This window comes from Setaria italica, chromosome VI (assembly GCF_000263155.2).
Source record: "Setaria italica strain Yugu1 chromosome VI, Setaria_italica_v2.0, whole genome shotgun sequence".
NCBI classification, from domain to species: domain Eukaryota; kingdom Viridiplantae; phylum Streptophyta; class Magnoliopsida; order Poales; family Poaceae; genus Setaria; species Setaria italica.
In genome coordinates this window covers 4,892,439-4,910,198 of record NC_028455.1, presented here as the reverse complement: position 1 = coordinate 4,910,198, position 17,760 = coordinate 4,892,439, and the positions used below count along the sequence as shown (strand labels likewise).

At 40.8% G+C, this 17,760-nt stretch overlaps 2 protein-coding genes and 1 long non-coding RNA gene across 4 annotated transcripts; 2 read left to right on the top strand and 1 right to left on the bottom strand.

Annotated features, from left to right (window-relative positions):
• The first annotated feature begins 527 nt into the window (after positions 1–527).
• Positions 528–6,528, top strand: LOC101779911 (ABC transporter B family member 19). The gene is made up of 10 exons (XM_004972778.2): positions 528–934; positions 1,074–1,128; positions 1,831–2,006; positions 2,095–2,295; positions 2,412–2,671; positions 2,833–3,146; positions 3,340–3,563; positions 3,823–4,175; positions 4,293–4,717; positions 4,834–6,528. The coding sequence occupies exons 1-10, from the start codon at positions 635–637 to the stop codon at positions 6,309–6,311; spliced, it is 3,786 nt and encodes a 1,261-aa protein (XP_004972835.1). The 5' UTR covers positions 528–634; the 3' UTR covers positions 6,312–6,528.
• Positions 6,529–7,543: 1,015 nt separating this feature from the next.
• Positions 7,544–17,759, bottom strand: LOC105914529. 2 transcript variants are annotated; one of them, XR_001164291.2, is made up of 3 exons: positions 17,415–17,759; positions 9,593–10,019; positions 7,544–8,019 (listed from the first exon to the last, which is right to left on the bottom strand). It is a non-coding gene; the product is annotated as an uncharacterized LOC105914529 (long non-coding RNA). The 2 variants fall into 2 exon arrangements; XR_002678026.1 differs by having other exon boundaries at positions 7,544–10,019; positions 17,415–17,751.
• Positions 14,933–17,070, top strand: LOC101779246 (ABC transporter B family member 14-like). The gene has a single exon (XM_022827328.1). The coding sequence runs from the start codon at positions 15,180–15,182 to the stop codon at positions 16,668–16,670; it is 1,491 nt and encodes a 496-aa protein (XP_022683063.1). The 5' UTR covers positions 14,933–15,179; the 3' UTR covers positions 16,671–17,070.
• Position 17,760: the final 1 nt, after the last annotated feature.

The following is a 17,760-nucleotide window of genomic DNA, read 5'->3' as shown; positions in this document are numbered from 1 at the left end:
ATGTGCAGTCTCAAAACGCATATGCTCAAATTATGCTCCAATTATTCCTCGACACCCGCCTTGGTCATGTAAGCACTCCTTAACCTATTATGCAGATCAGATCTTCTTCATCTTTAACATCATTAGCATACCAGGTGGCAAGGAATTTATTTAATTGGTCAGGAATGGAAAAGGGATCTTTAAAGTGAGATCCAAGACAATGATTTAACTTTCTGATGCAACTTTCATTGTCATAAAAAAATTGTGCGGTGCAAATATTAAAACTCTGACAATTAATAACCATAAAAGGTATTTAGATTTGTGACACAAAAATGAATGTGTCAATTTTTATCAAAAGTGCCATAAACTATAGTGAAAAAAACAGGTACCTATAGATTTTTACTAACACTAATGTTAAAATGACATCATTTGTGACTATTTTATTTTCAACCTTTCTTTAGGACATTTTATTTTCAACCTTGGGGGTACCTATAGCGCTTGTTTGAGGCCATTTTGGGAGATATGGTTGTCAGTATCTACATGTAAACTGTCATACCCAGAATGCAACACCTATGCCTATAATACTGATGCCATCTATGTGTCTTCTTTTCCATGCTTCTCTACTGCAAAAGGATCACAAAGGCCACTGAAAAAAATGGCCATGAACTACTATGAAGAACACTCCATTTCATCATCTAATGCTGATGATATGGATGAAAGAAGAAGCACAATTTCAGTATCGCCAGAAGCTAGTGCTGATGAGGAGACATTTTCATTCTTTAGGCTGCTTTGCTATGCCGATACGGTAGATTGGCTTCTCATGGCCCTGGGAACCATGGGGTCTATCATCCACGGCATAGCATTCCCAGTTGGATATCTCCTTCTCGGGAAGGCACTCGATGCCTTCGGAACCAATATAAATGATCAAGAAGGCATGGTCCATGCCTTGTATAAGGTGAACTTGCTAAAACCGTTGTTATGAATGCATATCATTAGTCTTTGCCCATTGTGTTGTACTTTGAAGTTTGAACCTTAATTATGTTTGTCTGCTATTGATTTTAACTTGCGTCAGCTTTTCTACTTGTTGATTGAAGGTGGTCCCCTATGTGTGGTACATGGCGGCAGCCACTCTTCCTGCTGGAATGGTTGGTAAGTCAAGACTCAAGAGTTCTTCCATTTCTTCCATGATGCATGTGGTGTTCCCTTTGATGACGAAATATCCTAGCATGGCGTGCTGTGTTTGCATGTCACCTCATGTTTTGAAAAAGAACAACTGTAGGAGAAAATTGATTCATAGACTTGAACACATTCTGAAATAAGTACATCCCTGTGATTTTTGGTCTGGTTCTATGAAATTAGGATATAAATAGAACTGCAACATTGCTCAGTGATCGGCTCACTCGATATGCATAGAATTAGCCCATAAAACTCAGGAGAGATTTTTACAGGTGTGCTTGAAATTCCTTTTGATGGAAGTGTGGTTGAAAATTCATCGCCTATATTCACAATGACATAAAAGTATATCCCTGCAAGTCCAGTGATGGTGCAGTAATGCGCAGAAGAATGATTTATGAGAAATAATATTTTTATCCAGAAACAAGAACTATAGGAGATCCAGTATACAGCCCTCTTCCCCCGCTGTCTCTCCCTCTCTGCTTTCTCACTGCTTTGGGCAGTTTGAACAGTTTCCCTCTTTTAGTTCTTTTTATTTAAATAAAATCCTACACAGTGGGAGCCTCCCTCGCTGTATTTACGACAAAAAAAGAAATAGGAGATCCAGTAGTAGCAACAGCATAGCATTGTTTGAGTGATGAAATATTGCTAACCTTTTCTCCAATGAATTGACTGCAGAGATCTCCTGCTGGATATACTCAAGTGAGAGACAGTTAGCACGCATGCGGCTAGCATTTCTGAGATCAGTCCTCAACCAGGAGGTAGGGGCCTTTGACACTGACTTGACCACTGCAACCATCATCACGGGAGTAACCAACCACATGAGTGTCATACAAGATGCAATTGGAGAGAAGGTAATGGATTTCACAATCATATGGAGCAGTAACACAACGCTTCTGAATTTCGGTGGTCAAACCTACATATAAGTTCACTTTTCTGCAGCTGGGTCATTTCGTCGCAAGCTTCTCCACCTTCTTTGCGGGCATCATAATTGCATTTATCAGCTGCTGGCAAGTTGCGATGCTTTCCTTCCTGGTCATTCCTTTGATCCTTGTCATTGGGGCTACATACACGAAAAAGATGATTGGTATATCATTGTCACGCAATGCTATCATCTCAGAGGCAATATCAGTTGTAGAACAGGTATTGTGAGATCAGTTAACAGCCATACCTTAAGTCCTGAATGGATAGAAATGTTAAGAGTACAGAAGATCTCCCACTTCGTTATGTTCATAATCCAAGTATACATTTGTTTACAGACCTTGTCACATATAAAGACCATCTTCTCCTTTGTCGGAGAGAGCTGGGCCATGAAGTCCTTTGTACGGTGCATGGAAAATCAGTTTAATCTAAGCAAGAAGGAAGCGATGATAAAGGGAATAGGACTCGGATTGTTCCAAGCAGTGACCTTTTGTTCATGGGCACTGATGGTTTGGATTGGGGCAGTTGCAGTAAGCAAAAACAAGGCAACAGGAGGTGGCACGATAGCTGCCATCATGAGCATCCTCTTTGGTGCAATGTAATAACCACACAACCTCACTGATTGGTTCAGTTGCACTAAAATATTTTTAGTGAAATTCGAACAAAGCATTGTAGAAACTGAGATCCATTGTCAAAGCTTCCATCCATTATTTTAATTTGCTAGTTCTAGACTTAATGGATTTCTCTAAATGGATTCAGATCGATTACCTATGCTGCACCAGACCTTCAGACCTTCAATCAGGCAAAAGCTGCAGGAAAAGAAGTCTTCAAGGTGATAAAGAGAAAGCCATCCATAAGTTATGACAAAGGTGGAGCTGTACTAGAAAAGATCCATGGAGAGATCAAATTCCGTAGGGTGCACTTCGCGTACCCTTCCCGCCAGGATAATCCAATTCTCCAAGGGTTCTCATTGACCATCCCTGCAGGAAAAGTCATCGCTCTGGTAGGAAGCAGTGGATGTGGGAAGAGCACTGTTATTTCACTACTTCAAAGGTTCTATGATCCAACTTCAGGTAGGATTATACCATCTGATTATTGCAACTATATTCATGACCTAAGTCAATACTATTTTTTGACTCTGTAAAACTCTGAATAAAAACTAAGGCCTTATGTTGTTTATTAATCGTACTTCTATGAAGCATTAGTAAATGTCAGGTGAAGGGGTATTAAAACGTTTCAGTCAAGTAACAAGGCCTAATACTGCAGGTGACATATTTATTGACGGCCACAGTATCAAGAAACTAGATCTGAAATCACTGCGCAGAAATATAGCTTCAGTATCTCAGGAACCATCACTATTTTCTGGTAATATAAAGGACAATTTGAGGATTGGTAAAATGGATGCAAGTGACGAAGAGATAATTGAAGCAGCAACAACAGCTAATGTTCATTCATTCATATCCAAACAACCAAATGAGTACTTGACAGAGGTACTTTTCCATTTACTATCGCAATTTATAAATACGATTGTGTTTAACCAAGAAACTGATTACGGTTTTGACTACTGATTCATTAAATTCGAACAAGATTTCTTAAGGACTGAAACCATTGCATTAAGAATAGAACTTCTAAATTCCAGAAAGTCAAAATCCATCCCCATAGATGAATCATAGATGTTTCCACATTACTTGACATGCAAAGCTAGAAAATTCACTTCCGCTAGGACTTACAACTACTAAATTTGTTCAGGTAGGAGAAAGGGGTGTGCAGTTATCGGGAGGCCAGAAACAAAGAATAGCGATTGCAAGGGCAATGCTGAAGGATCCACCAATCCTACTTCTCGATGAAGCAACAAGTGCCCTTGATTCAGAATCAGAAAAGCTAGTTCAAGATGCACTTGAGAGAGCCATGCGCGGAAGAACTGTCATCTTGATAGCCCACAGGATGTCCACAATTGTAAATGCTGACACTATTGTTGTTGTGGAGAATGGAAGAGTGGCACAAACTGGGACACATCACGAGTTGCTTGAGAAAAGCACATTCTACTCCAATGTATGCAGCATGCAAAATATAGAGAAGGAAGCTGAAAAGAAAGTGGCAAGGTAAAGTTAAATGCAACCAATGGAAAGCTTTACTTGACCATGCTAAGAAGTTTAGTGATAATACATATAAGAAGGATTACTTCATAGAACTTACTGTTAGTTTGATTGATTGAACAGCACTTCTGATAATGTAATAGAGGAACAAATTGGTGAGGCACACATCAGGCAGTCTTCTACAAAGCAGGGAACAAAGAACAAACTAGATAGAGTGGAGTCGAAGCAACCGAAGAAAGAGATTGTAAGGGAAATACACCCTTTCTTCAGACTTTGGTATGGACTGCATAAAGAGGACATTCTGAAGATTCTATTTGGCTCCTCAGCAGCAGCCATCTCTGGAATCTCAAAGCCCTTGTTTGGTTACTTCATCATGACAATTGGTGTGGCATATTATGATCCAGATGCAAAAAGAAAAGTCAGCAAGTATTCTTTGATATTCTTCACAGCTGGGATGGTCACACTGGTCAGTAACATCTTGCAGCACTATATTTATGGTGTCGTTGGAGAAAAGGCAATGAAAAACTTAAGGGAGGCCCTCTTTTCAGGTATGTCTGTCACATGAAAGCCTTGAATTTGTTCATCATTTACCCAAAGTCTCACAAGAGACAACATTACATACCTTTCGCTGCTGACAATATGAAATTGTTTTGTTCCAATGCAGCTGTTCTTCGGAATGAGATTGGTTGGTTTGAGAAACCAAAGAATGGCGTGGGGTCTCTGACCTCGCGCATTGTCAATGACACCTCAACAGTCAAGACCATCATATCAGACAGGATGGCAGTCATTGTACAATGCATCTCTTCAATTCTGATAGCAACAATCGTAAGCATGTATGTTAATTGGCGAATGGGTTTAGTTTCATGGGCAGTCATGCCATGCCATTTCATTGGTGGCCTTATTCAAGCCAAGTCAGCCAAAGGATTCTATGGTGACTCTGCTATCGCTCACCGGGAACTTGTCTCCCTTGCTTCAGAAGCGGCTAGCAACATCCGAACCGTAGCATCCTTTGTTTATGAAGATGAAATAATTAAGAAAGCAGAATTGTCACTGCGAGAACCTTTGAAAAAGACCAAGATTGAGAGCATGAAGTATGGGGTGATCCAAGGGATCTCGCTCTGCCTCTGGAATATTGCACATGCAGTGGCACTTTGGTACACCACAGTTTTGGTCCAGAGGAAGCAAGCCTCATTTGAGAACAGCATAAGATCATACCAGATATTCTCACTCACAGTACCTTCCATCACAGAGTTATGGACCCTCATTCCCATGGTCATGTCAGCAATTGCAATACTGAATCCTACATTTGACACTCTTGACAGAGAGACACAAATTGTGCCAGATAAACCAGAAAACCCAAGCAAAGGCTGGCTCGTCGGGAGAACTGAGTTTCAAGATGTGCACTTCAACTATCCATCAAGACCAGAGGTGACCATTCTGGATGGCTTCAATCTAATTATTGAACCTGGTCAAAAAGTAGCTTTGGTTGGCCCAAGTGGTGCAGGAAAATCCTCTGTACTGGCTCTAATACTGAGATTCTATGATCCTTACAGAGGCAGAGTTTTAATCGACAACAAGAATATAAGGGACTACAATCTCAGATGGCTCAGGAAGCAGATCGGGCTAGTTCAACAAGAACCAATCCTGTTTAACATATCTATCAGAGATAACATTAGCTATGGAAGTGAAGGCACTTCAGAGACTGAAATAATCCAAGCTGCAATGGAGGCAAACATTCATGAATTCATCAGTGGTTTGCCAGAAGGGTATGACACCGTTGTTGGAGAGAAAGGGAGCCAGCTCTCAGGAGGGCAGAAACAGCGGATTGCTATTGCAAGAACTCTATTAAAGAGGCCTGCCCTTCTGCTTCTTGATGAGGCAACTAGCGCACTTGATGGTGAATCTGAGAGGGTGGTAATAAGCGCTTTAGGCGCTAAGGAGTGGACAAACAAAGATGATCAATCCAGTAAGATTACAAGTATCACAGTTGCACATAGATTGTCCACGGTCATAAATGCAGACACGATAGTTGTGATGGAGAAAGGAAAGGTGGTTGAACTTGGTAATCATCAAACGTTGATATCCGCAGATGACGGTGTTTACTCAAGGTTATTCCACTTGCAAAGCAACATGAAGGATTAACTGCAAGCTGGTCAGGTTCCATTGTGGACAAAAACCAAAGACACCTAGCAAGAATAGTTTTAGGAGCTTAAGCATTGTTTAAATGCATTTGCTGTCTGTTCACAAATTGCAATAACATAGCTATCTCATCATTAATTGATGACGCACAGTCCAGGAATTAAAAAAAAACTGCACTTTGATTAAAAAAACTATTGTACTAGAATGATTTCCCACTGTTTCCACTGCCATGTCAAAGCTTATCATTTGTACGCAATACAAGACTAGCCAACCGATGGAATCTAGGTCTACGTTACTTAAAAGAGCACAGGGAATCAGCACTATGCTGGCTCCCCTCGATGCAGTCTATCAACTAGTTGTCATTTTTGAAGGGTTGAGGACCCATTGAACTAAGCTCTCTCCAAGAAACAGCTGAAGGCGTTGGCAGAATCTAATTTTGTAAATAACTTTTCAGGAGGGAAAATATGACATGGGAAGAAATAAACTGCCTTAACAAGAAAACTGATCTACCTTAAATATTGCATGCCAAAACATTGGGTTGTCGGTGGGTGTGCGTTGAGTGAGTGGTGTTGTAAAGTTGGGTACTCTTTCTTCTCAACTGAATGATACTTAGATCTGTTTGTTTGAGCTGCAGCTTTTGAGCTTTTTGAAAAGCTGATGCTGGCTTTTTTTTCCCTGAAAAGCTAACACTAGCCTCTAAAAGATGTTTTAGCTTTCTGAGCTCCAAAAGCTACGAAAAGCTCACAAAACTGAGCTTTCCAGCTTTCCATATAAACTCAGCTTTTCTAGATTTCCAATTTTCTGGAAGCTACATGAGAAGTTCGCTATTTGTTTGAGCTAGCTTTTCACGCTGAGAAGCTGCCGGGAAGGTCAAACAAATAGGCCCTTAGCTCTACTGCACGTTCAAGAAAAGAAATATATGACTACCCAAATTCGGTACAACGGGCTGCGAATAACAAAACTGAGATGTTTTATTTCCAATGAAATAAGAAACAGATAAGTAAATTTTATAATTATGAAACTAAAAAGATACAGGTTGCTTATAGGTGCACGCATTAGGATGACTGTACTGTGAAAATTCCAAGCACTAACATGCAGGCACATGGCTTTAGAGGACAGAACAAGACTTCAGACTTGCAACAGAAACTACCTTGCTTATTACCGGGCACCTTGCTTAGACTAAATTTCGTTTTTTTATGCAGCCGAAACATGTTTAGCAAAGCATCGTGTATACATACGAGGAAGATAGATGGTGTCTTCATTTGTTATTTGGAAGGACTACGGAACATGTAGAGTAAGATCTGGTTCCAGTAAGTCATGGCTACTCTGGATTACACTTGTAGATGGCGTAAAGTACTGTAATCTGTAGATGAAAACAAAGTTGCCTCATGCCCTACAATTTGATTACAACAACAAAAGATTCATGCTTAGTGTTTCCCAATGAAGTGACTTTTACTGCGTAACTGAAGTTGCAGACATCGCCTGGAAAGTTTACTTGTAAGCATGAATACGCAGGCTTGACATGCTGCATCATGTCAGCAAAGGAGTTGTGAATAAGCATGAATACGCAGGCTTGACATGCTGCATCATGTCAGCAAAGGAGTTGTGAATAAGAACGGTAGCCGCTAAGATAGAGCAATAGATAAAGTATTTTTCCCAGGCTGGAGCTGGAGTAATTAATTGTGAATCTTGATAGTACCAATGGAGTGTCCTGCAATTTTGTAGTTGTATGGTTGTCAGTGTGCATATAAAAAACACATTAGTACTATAAAGCTCATTGTGCCTGCAAATCTTTTGCAAAATAGCACAAGATTCAGCAAAAGCAATGCCACTTGTCCAAGAGAAGGATAGGCCCACTGAATCATCTGTACCCAACATTGCAGATGGAAAGAAAAGCTCAGGACCAGCATCGATGGCACCAGAAACGGAGGCTGAAGACAAGCCGTTTCCGTTTCTTGGCCTACTTTCCTACGCTGATGCGCTAGATTGGCTACTCATGGTGTCAGGTACCATGGGGTCCTTCATACACGGCATGGGGCCTGCTTTGTCGTACTACATACTCGGGAAATCTGTCGATGCGATTGGGAACAACATAGGCAATAAAGAGGCCACAGTCCATGAACTCAACAAGGTTACTTACCTTCGATCTAATTTGTTTTCAAGCTACCCTACTAAATGCCATTCGATTCTGCTGAATGGTTTATTGTTATTTCACTAACAGTGAATACTTCCAATGATCCTGTTTGCAGTTAATTCCATATATGTGGGCCTTGGCAATTGTTACGCTTCCTGGTGGAATGATTGGTAAGTGAAGTCTCCTAAGTTCTAACTTTGCTATATTACTGACAATGTAAGCAAAAGAAAACAGACTGATAATTATGCCATCTATAAAGCATACTGAAGATCTAAAGGAACCTATGCAAATCTGAAAATTCAGTGAACTAATATAACTGACAAGTATAAGCCTAAGTTCTAACTTTTTTTTTTGGGCGCTACGGTGCCCTTTGGACACTTGTCTGTGAACAGTATTTTTTTCTTTGCTTACTGATATATCTTACCACAGTGGGGGTCTCCCCGCTGTATAGTTTAAAAAAAAAAGTATAAGCCTATATGAAGACCAACAGAATTATTTAAGTCATCGAATGGAGTGTCTATGTAGAACACTGAGTGCTTTGAGAAAATATACGAAGAACAATAGGATGCATAAAACCTGACAGAACTATTCGTTAAAAACATTCTGGGGGCTAAATTATTCGAAGATAAAGATGCACAACATGTGAATCTCAGTCAAACTAGGTAGGACATGAAGCCTGAATTATCTTAAACTACATTTTGCCAGGTTAATGCATTATTTGCATGTGAGCCATAGCTTCAGCAAGTTTACAAAAGCTAAGGCTAGTGTTTGGGTTGAGGAGTGCTGGATCAGTTGAACTACTTTGACGTGCAGTGGAGTTATAAATATAATTGTTTAAGCTGGTTGTCGTTTCATCCTTTTTTTGTCAACGCCATTTTATCATGCAGTATTTAACTCATTCATTGGCTAAAGATAAGAGGACCAAAATGTGTATTTGATATTTGAATACAGTAACAGGCTATCTAACTGATTGTCCACACACGCAGCAAAGAGAACACTGCATCATGAGAAACAAAAGCAATACGAAAATCATAAGTCATTTCCCAATGAACTGTCTAATCTTACACAAACTCACAGTGGCCCTGCTGCAGAAATTGCATGTTGGATGTATACAAGTCAGAGGCAAATGGCACGCATGCGGATGGCATACCTGAGATCAGTGCTCAGTCAAGATATTGGAGCTTTCGATACTGACTTGTCCACTGCAAACATCATTGCTGGAGCAACCAACCACATGAGTGTAATACAAGATGCAATTGGTGAAAAGGTATTAATTTTCCCTTTAGAATACCCACTGCAACTCTGCAAGATTCACTAACCCAAACATACTTGATGGTAACAAAACTTAAAAAAGCTTCCTTACTTTCTTCAGATGGGTCACTTTATGTCAAACTTCTCCACATTCGTAGTTGCTATCATTGTTGCATTTGCATGCTGCTGGGAGGTTGGCATGCTCTCTCTGCTAGTTGTACCTATGCTCCTCATGGTTGGAGCAACATATGCGAAGATGATGATTGACATGTCCCTCGCAAGAATATCTTACATCTCTGAAGCAACCACTGTTGTAGAACAGGTACCTGTGTAAATGAATGCCATATTAGAGTTACTTAGGTTTACTACACTGAGTTTGTAATACAACAACGGCATAGCCTTTCAGTCCCAAGCAAGTTAGGATAGGCTAGAGTTCAAACCCAACAAGAGCCACAAATTAGGATTCGGGCACATAAATAGCTATTTTTCAAGCACTCTTATCCAGGGCTAAATCTTTAGGTATATTCCATCCCTTCAAATCTCCTTTTATTGTCTCTTCCCATGTCAATTTTGGTCTTCCTCTGCCTCTCTTCACATTACTGTCACGCCTTAGGGTTCCACTACACACCGATGCCTCCGGAGGCTTTCGTTGGACATGTCCAAACCATCTCAGCCGGTGTTGGATAAACTTTTCTTCAATTGGTGCTACCCATAACCTATCACGTATATCCTCATTCCGGACTCGATCCCTTCTCGTATGACCACAAATCCAACGCAACATACGCATTTCCGCAACACTTATTTACTGGACATGTCGTCTTTTTGTAGGCCAACATTCTGCACCATACAACATTGCAGGTCTAATCGCTATCCTATAAAACTTGCCTTTTAGCTTCAATGGTACCCTCTTGTCATATAAAATTCCTGATACTTGACGCCACTTCATCCACCCCGCTTTGATTCTATGACTAACATCCTCAGCAATATCCCCATCTCGTTGTAGCATTGATCCTAAATATCGAAATGTATCCTTTCTGGGCACTACTTGGCCTTCCAAACTGACATCTCCCTCCTCATGTGTACTAGTGCTAAAGTCACATCTCATATATTCAATTTTAGTTCTGCTGAGTCTAAAGCCTTTTGACTCTAGGGTCTCTCGCCACAACTCCAGTTTTCTATTTACTCCTGCTCGACTTTCATCAACTAGCACTACATCATCCACGAAGAGCATACACCAAGGGATATCCCCTTGAATGTCCCTTGTTACCTCATCCATCACCAAGGCAAATAGATAAGGGCTCAAAGCAGACCCTAGATGCAGTCATATACTAATCGGAAAGTCATCTGTCGACATCACTTGTTCGGACTCTAGTTACAACATTGTTGTACATGTCCTTAATAAGTCCAACGTGCTTTGTTGGGACTTTATGTTTGTTCAAAGCCCACCACATAACATTCCTTGGTATTTTGTCATACGCCTTCTCCAAGTTAGTGAAAACCATGTATAGGTCTTTCTTCTTCTTCCTGTACCGCTCCATAACTTGTCTTATTAAGAAAATAGCTTCCATGATTGACCTTCCAGGCATGAAACCAAATTGGTTCATAGAGACCCGTGTTATCCTTCTCAAACGATGCTCGATAACTCTCTCCCATAGCTTCATAGTATGGCTCATCAACTTAATTCCTCAGTAATTAGTACAACTTTGAATATCTCCCTTATTCTTGTATATTAGTACCAGTATACTTCTCCACTCTTCCAGCATCTTGTTCAACCGAAAAATATGGCTGAACAACTTGGTTAGCCATACTATGGCTATATCCCCAAGGCATCTCCACACCTTAATTGGGATACCATCCGGACCCATCGCCTTACCACTTTTCATCCTTTTCAACGCCTCTCTGACATCAGTTTCTTGGATCTTCCGCACAAAGTACCTGATGGTGTCATCAAAAGAGTCATTCAACTGAAAGGTTGTGTTCTCATTCTCACCATTGAATAATTTGTCAGAATACTCTTGCCATCTATGTTTGATCTCATCCTCCTTTACCAAGATGTTCTCCATTTCATCCTTAATGCACTTAACTTGGTTGAAGTCCCTCGTCTTTCTCTCACGAACCTTAGCCATCCTATATATGTCCTTCTCTCCTTCCTTCGTACCTAATCGTTGGTAAAGATCCTCATACGCCCTACCCTTTGCCACACTTACAACTCACTTTACGATCTTCTTTGCCTCCTTGTATTTCTCTATGTTGTCCACACTCCTATCATGGAACAAGTGCCTATAGCATTCTTTCTTCTCCTCAATAGTCATTAGGACTTCCTCATTCCACCACCAAGTATCTTTATCTACGCCTCTACCCCCCTTGGTCACTCCAAGTACCTCCGAGGCCACCTTCCGAATGCAGTTTGCCATCTTCTCCCACATGTTGTTTGCGTCCTCTCCTTCCGTCCAAGGGCCCTCTTTGACTACCCTTTCCTTAAAGACCTCTGACATCTCCTCTTTCAGTTTCCACCACTTTGTTCTTGCAATCTTGACTTGTTTATCCCTGCGTGCACGCATCTGAAAATGAAAGTCCGCCACCACAAGCTTATGTTGAGAAACAACACATTCCCCTGGTATCACCTTGCAATCCAAGCATGCCCATTTATCCTCTCTTTTTGTGAGGATAAAGTCAATCTGGCTATAGTGTTGGCCACTACTAAAAGTCACTAAATGGGTCCGTCTCTTCCTAAGAAAGTGTTCGCTATCATCAAGTCAAAAGCTACTGCAAAGTCCAAGACTTCCTCTCCCTCCTGATTCCTACTACCATACCCAAAACCTCCATGAACCGACTCAAAGCCTACACTTGTTGTACCTACATGCCCATTAAGATCTCCTCCAATGTAATACACTGAGTTTGTAATCATATGTTAAATTTGTGCACAGACTCTTGCAAATATAAAGACTGTCTTCTCATTTGTTGGAGAAAACTCAGCTATCAAATCCTTCAACAAGTGCATGTATAATCAATATATGCTAAGCAAGAAAGAGGCAATGGCAAAAGGTCTAGGTTTGGGAATGTTACAGATTGCAACATTCTGTTCATATTCATTGGTGATCTGGGTTGGAGCAGCTGCTGTGACTGGAGGAAAAGCAAAAGCTGGTGAAACAATTGCGGCTGTCATTAATGTCCTCTCTGGTGCAATGTAATACCGAGAAATCTCTTTCCAGCAATGTAGCATATTGGTATGATTATCCTGAATTAGAATCTTCAAAAAAGATATTAATTCTACAAAGTTGTCTGTGATTCAGATATATATCGAACGCAGCACCAGATCTTCAGGCCTTCAGCCAAGCAAAAGCCGCTGGGAAAGAAATATTTAAAGTTATCAAAAGAAATCCAGCAATAAGTTACGAATCGAATGGAAAAATCTTGAAAAAGATCACAGGAGATATAGAAATGCGAGAGGTGCACTTCATGTATCCATCCCGTGAGGATAATCCAGTTCTCCAAGGTTTCTCGCTGGCTATACAGGCAGGCAATATTGTAGCTCTTGTGGGAAGCAGTGGATGCGGGAAGAGCACAGTGATTTCTCTGGTACAAAGGTTCTATGATCCCACATCAGGTAAGATTATTGAGCATCTCCCTATCTTTGCAGAAACAATTGTTGACGGATGTACTCTTCAATTAATATACTTGTCATGTTTTGACTCTTGACATTATGAAAGACAAGAGTCCTGAGGTTGCAATTTTACATGCATACTTTGCACATTAAATTGTAAACAAGGACAGGATGAAACTTCAAAAAGAATTAAAAGAAATGGACAGGAAACTGATTCATAGAATATAACATTCAAATATCGCTTCTGCTAATTCCTTTTTTTTAAAAAAAAAGTTTCTGTGAATAACATGGTATAAAATGCAGGTGTGGTTCTCATTGACAATCAAAACATTAAAGAACTTGATCTGAAATGCTTGCGGAGAAATATAGGTTCAGTCTCCCAAGAGCCAGCACTATTTTCTGGTACCATCATGGACAACTTGAGAATTGGCAAAATGGATGCAACTGATGAAGAGATAACAGAAGCAGCAAGAACAGCTAATGTGCACTCCTTTATATCCAAACTTCCAAACCAATACTCAACTGAGGTAAGATTTTATGTTCCTTAAGCAAAGACTAGTCAACACCTCACATTCTTTTTCCTATGAAACGATATCAAATTGTTAATAGATTTACATAGCTCACCAAAATTAAGTTAGGCGAGTCGAAGAAAAAAAAGGTTTGGCATTAAGGAACATCTTTCAGTTGTCAACTAGGAAGATAAGTACCAAGAAATCAACTATAAAAGCAGCAATATGTTACATATAAAGGAGATAATTTTCATAAAATTTAGTTAGTTACCAACAGTGGAAAATAGCAATCATTGATTCCATGATACAACCTCTACAGGTGGGAGAAAGAGGTGTACAACTATCAGGAGGTCAGAAACAAAGAATAGCAATTGCAAGGGCTATTCTAAAAGATCCACCAATTCTTCTTCTTGATGAAGCGACAAGTGCACTTGATTCTGAATCAGAGAAGATAGTTCAGGAAGCTCTTGACAGAGCTATGCAAGGGAGGACAGTTATCTTGATTGCCCACCGAATTTCAACAATCATAAATGCAGACAGGATTGTTCATGTGGAGAATGGAAGAGTAGCACAATCTGGAACACATGAAGAACTGCTGGAGAAAAGTAAATTCTACTCAAGTGTATGCAGTATGCAAAATCTAGAGAAGGATTCTGGGAAGAGCGAGACAAGGTAGATGCAATCGATTGTCCACTTCTTTTCACATCATAAAATGTTCATATATTGAATCCATCATGGCACTGTACTGAAAATATGTTTTCCTGCAAATAGATCTATGATATCTAACCTTAGTTCCCATGGAACTGGAGTACATCTTATTCATTTGCTTTTTTTCTGGTAAAACAGATTCACTGGTCAGGTCAAAGAAGAAAATGAAGAAGCAGAATATGGAACATACAACAAACCATCTTTCACTTCAAGTGAACAAGAGAAGAAACTGGACCTTACCGAACAACCAAAGCAACCGATCAGAAAGAGAACATCCACTTTCTATAGAATATTCCTTGGGACTTTTAAACTGCTCCCAGGGAAGGTTCTGATGGGCTCCACAGCAGCAGCGATCTCTGGGATCTCGAGGCCTATATTTGCTTTCTACATCATGACAGTTGGCATGGCATACCTTGAACCAGACGCAAAGAGCATAGTCAGCAAGTACTCGATAATTCTGTTCCTTATCGGGTTGCTCACATTTTTCAGTAACATCTTCCAGCACTATATATATGGCTTGGCTGGTGAAAGGGCAACAAATAACCTAAGGGAGGCCCTCTTTTCAGGTTTGTCACTCAATTATAAATTTGTGCCTTTCACAATTGCAATTAACAAAGAAGATTATGATAGATTTTTGTTAAGAATTGTAACATCAGCTCTCTGCAATGAATGCAGTCATTCTTCGGAATGAAATAGGTTGGTTTGAACAACCAAAGAACAGCGTCGGCTTTCTAAACTCACGCATCGTCGGTGACACCTCCATGATTAAAACCATCATATCTGATCGGATGTCTCTCATTGTTCAATGTATCTCTTCAATTTTGATAGCCACAGGATTGAGCACAGTTGTGAACTGGAGGATGGGTCTAGTTGCATGGACTTTGATGCCATTCCACTTCATTGCTGGCCTTGTACAAGTCAGGTCAGCAAAAGGTTTTGCCACTGACTTCTCTACATCTCACCGGAAGCTAATTTCCCTTACTTCAGAGGCTGTTAGCAACATTCGAACTGTGGCATCATTTGTTCAGGAAGATGAAATACTAAGAAAAGCAGACTTATCACTCCAAGAACCAATGCGGAAAAGCAGGGTAGAGAGCATCAAATATGGTGCAGTACAAGGGACTGCCCTCTTCTTGTGGCATACGACACATGCCATTGCAATGAGTTTCACCATTATGCTACTTGATAAGGACCTAGCAACATTTAAAAATTGTGTGCGATCATATCAGGCATTTGCAATGACAATATCTTCCATCACAGAGCTATGGTCCTTGATCCCTATGGTCTTGTCAGCGATTGCAATATTGGATCCTGCACTTGACATACTCGACAGAGAAACGCAGATTGTGCCTGATGTTCCAAAACTGCACTCCGAAGAAAGATTAGCAGGTGATGTAGAGTTTCAAGATGTCAGTTTCAGCTATCCCTCAAGACCAGAAGTGATCATACTAGATGGCTTCAATCTAGCTATTGAACCAGGACAAAGGGTTGCATTGGTCGGCTCAAGTGGTTCAGGAAAATCCACGGTGCTGGCCCTTCTGCTAAGATTCTACGATCCTTGCGAAGGACAAGTTCTCGTGGATGGTAAGGACATCCGAGACTACAATTTGAGATACCTGAGAAAGCACATCGGACTAGTTCAGCAAGAGCCAATCTTGTTTAACATGTCTATAAGAGAGAACATCAGTTATGGAAATGAAGGTGTGTCAGAATCAGAAATAATTGAGGCTGCAATGGAAGCAAACATCCATGAATTCATCAGTGGCTTGTCAAATGGGTATGACACTATGGTTGGGGACAAAGGAAGCCAGCTTTCTGGAGGTCAGAAGCAGAGGATAGCCATTGCAAGAACTATACTAAAGAGACCCACCATACTGCTACTAGATGAGGCGACAAGTGCTCTAGATAGTGAATCTGAGAGGGTTGTGATGAGTTCTCTGGGCACAAAAGAGTGGAAAAACAAGGGGGAACTGTCAAGGAAGATCACAAGTATCACAATTGCACATAGAATATCCACAGTCACAAGTGCAGATGTGATCGTTGTGATGGATAAAGGCCAGGTGGTCGAGATGGGAAGCCATGAATCATTAGTCTCAGCAAGCAATGGTGTTTACTCCAAACTGTACCGTATGCATAGCAAAGGAGTAAAAGACTGATATCAAGATGTGACGCACAAAAAGTAAAGCGAAAATGTTGAGTCAAGATCTGGAGGATAATAGGAGAGGATCCTACTGAAATTTGGCCAATACACCATTGGCAAGAATTTGATGCCCTTAGAGATATGTAAAAGCAGACTGCAGTTTAGCTTGTGAGAAATAAGTTGGTTGAGGATTGATCTATCATATCTAAACAGTGTTGGCTACATAACATTCTATGGTGCTAAAAAGCAATTTTAGGATCATTAACTGCATGCTAGTATGTTACATCAAATCATTGATAACTGCAATTTTCCACATCCCAGCTCTTCAATTTAGGTCCTTAATTTTCTTCAGGATATAATCACCAATTTGCCAAGGACACCTGTATTCTTACTCTTAGCATAATAGCATGCATTATCTGCTTGGAAAAAATAGGACAGAACCCAAGATACTGATTAGTTGCATAGCAGAAACTACAAAAGGAATGCCGAAGAACACATTGGTGGGTTACAATGTTACTAACAGATGGCAAAAATACAAAAGATTCATGCAAACAAGGTATGATTTTTAAAGAGAGAAAGGTATTAGAGCTTGTAGCCACATCAAAATGACCAGAAAATTTTACCGAGAACAGTATGCCTATCCTCGGTCAAAAAAAAAAAGGCGTACAACTAAACTGACATTCTGACACCGTATCAAGATAACTGAAGTTTCCGAAACTACGGGATGGAACGGGAAATCGACGAAGAAATTTAAACTCACCCGCTCATAGCTCATTCCGCCTCCATCCGCGTCCTGTTTGCTTCCTTCCTCCTCCCCACTCCTCAAGCTATTGCGCAGGACTTGCTTGAATGGCGGAGGCTGGCTGGCTCGCCGTCGTCGCTCTTGCAGCGAGCGCGGGGGCCGACTACGGCTCCGCTCCCTACGGCAAACAGAGGGGGTGCTGCTTCCATCGCCGGAGCCCGCTGTAGCGGTGCGGCGGGGATGCGGAGCGCGCGGCAGCAGTCGCCGGCCGGCGCCGCCAGAGTTAGTGCGCTGCCCGATGTGGGCCGCGGGCCGCCGGATCGTGGATCTGACGGTGTGGAATATAGATGGAGATATTTTTGGT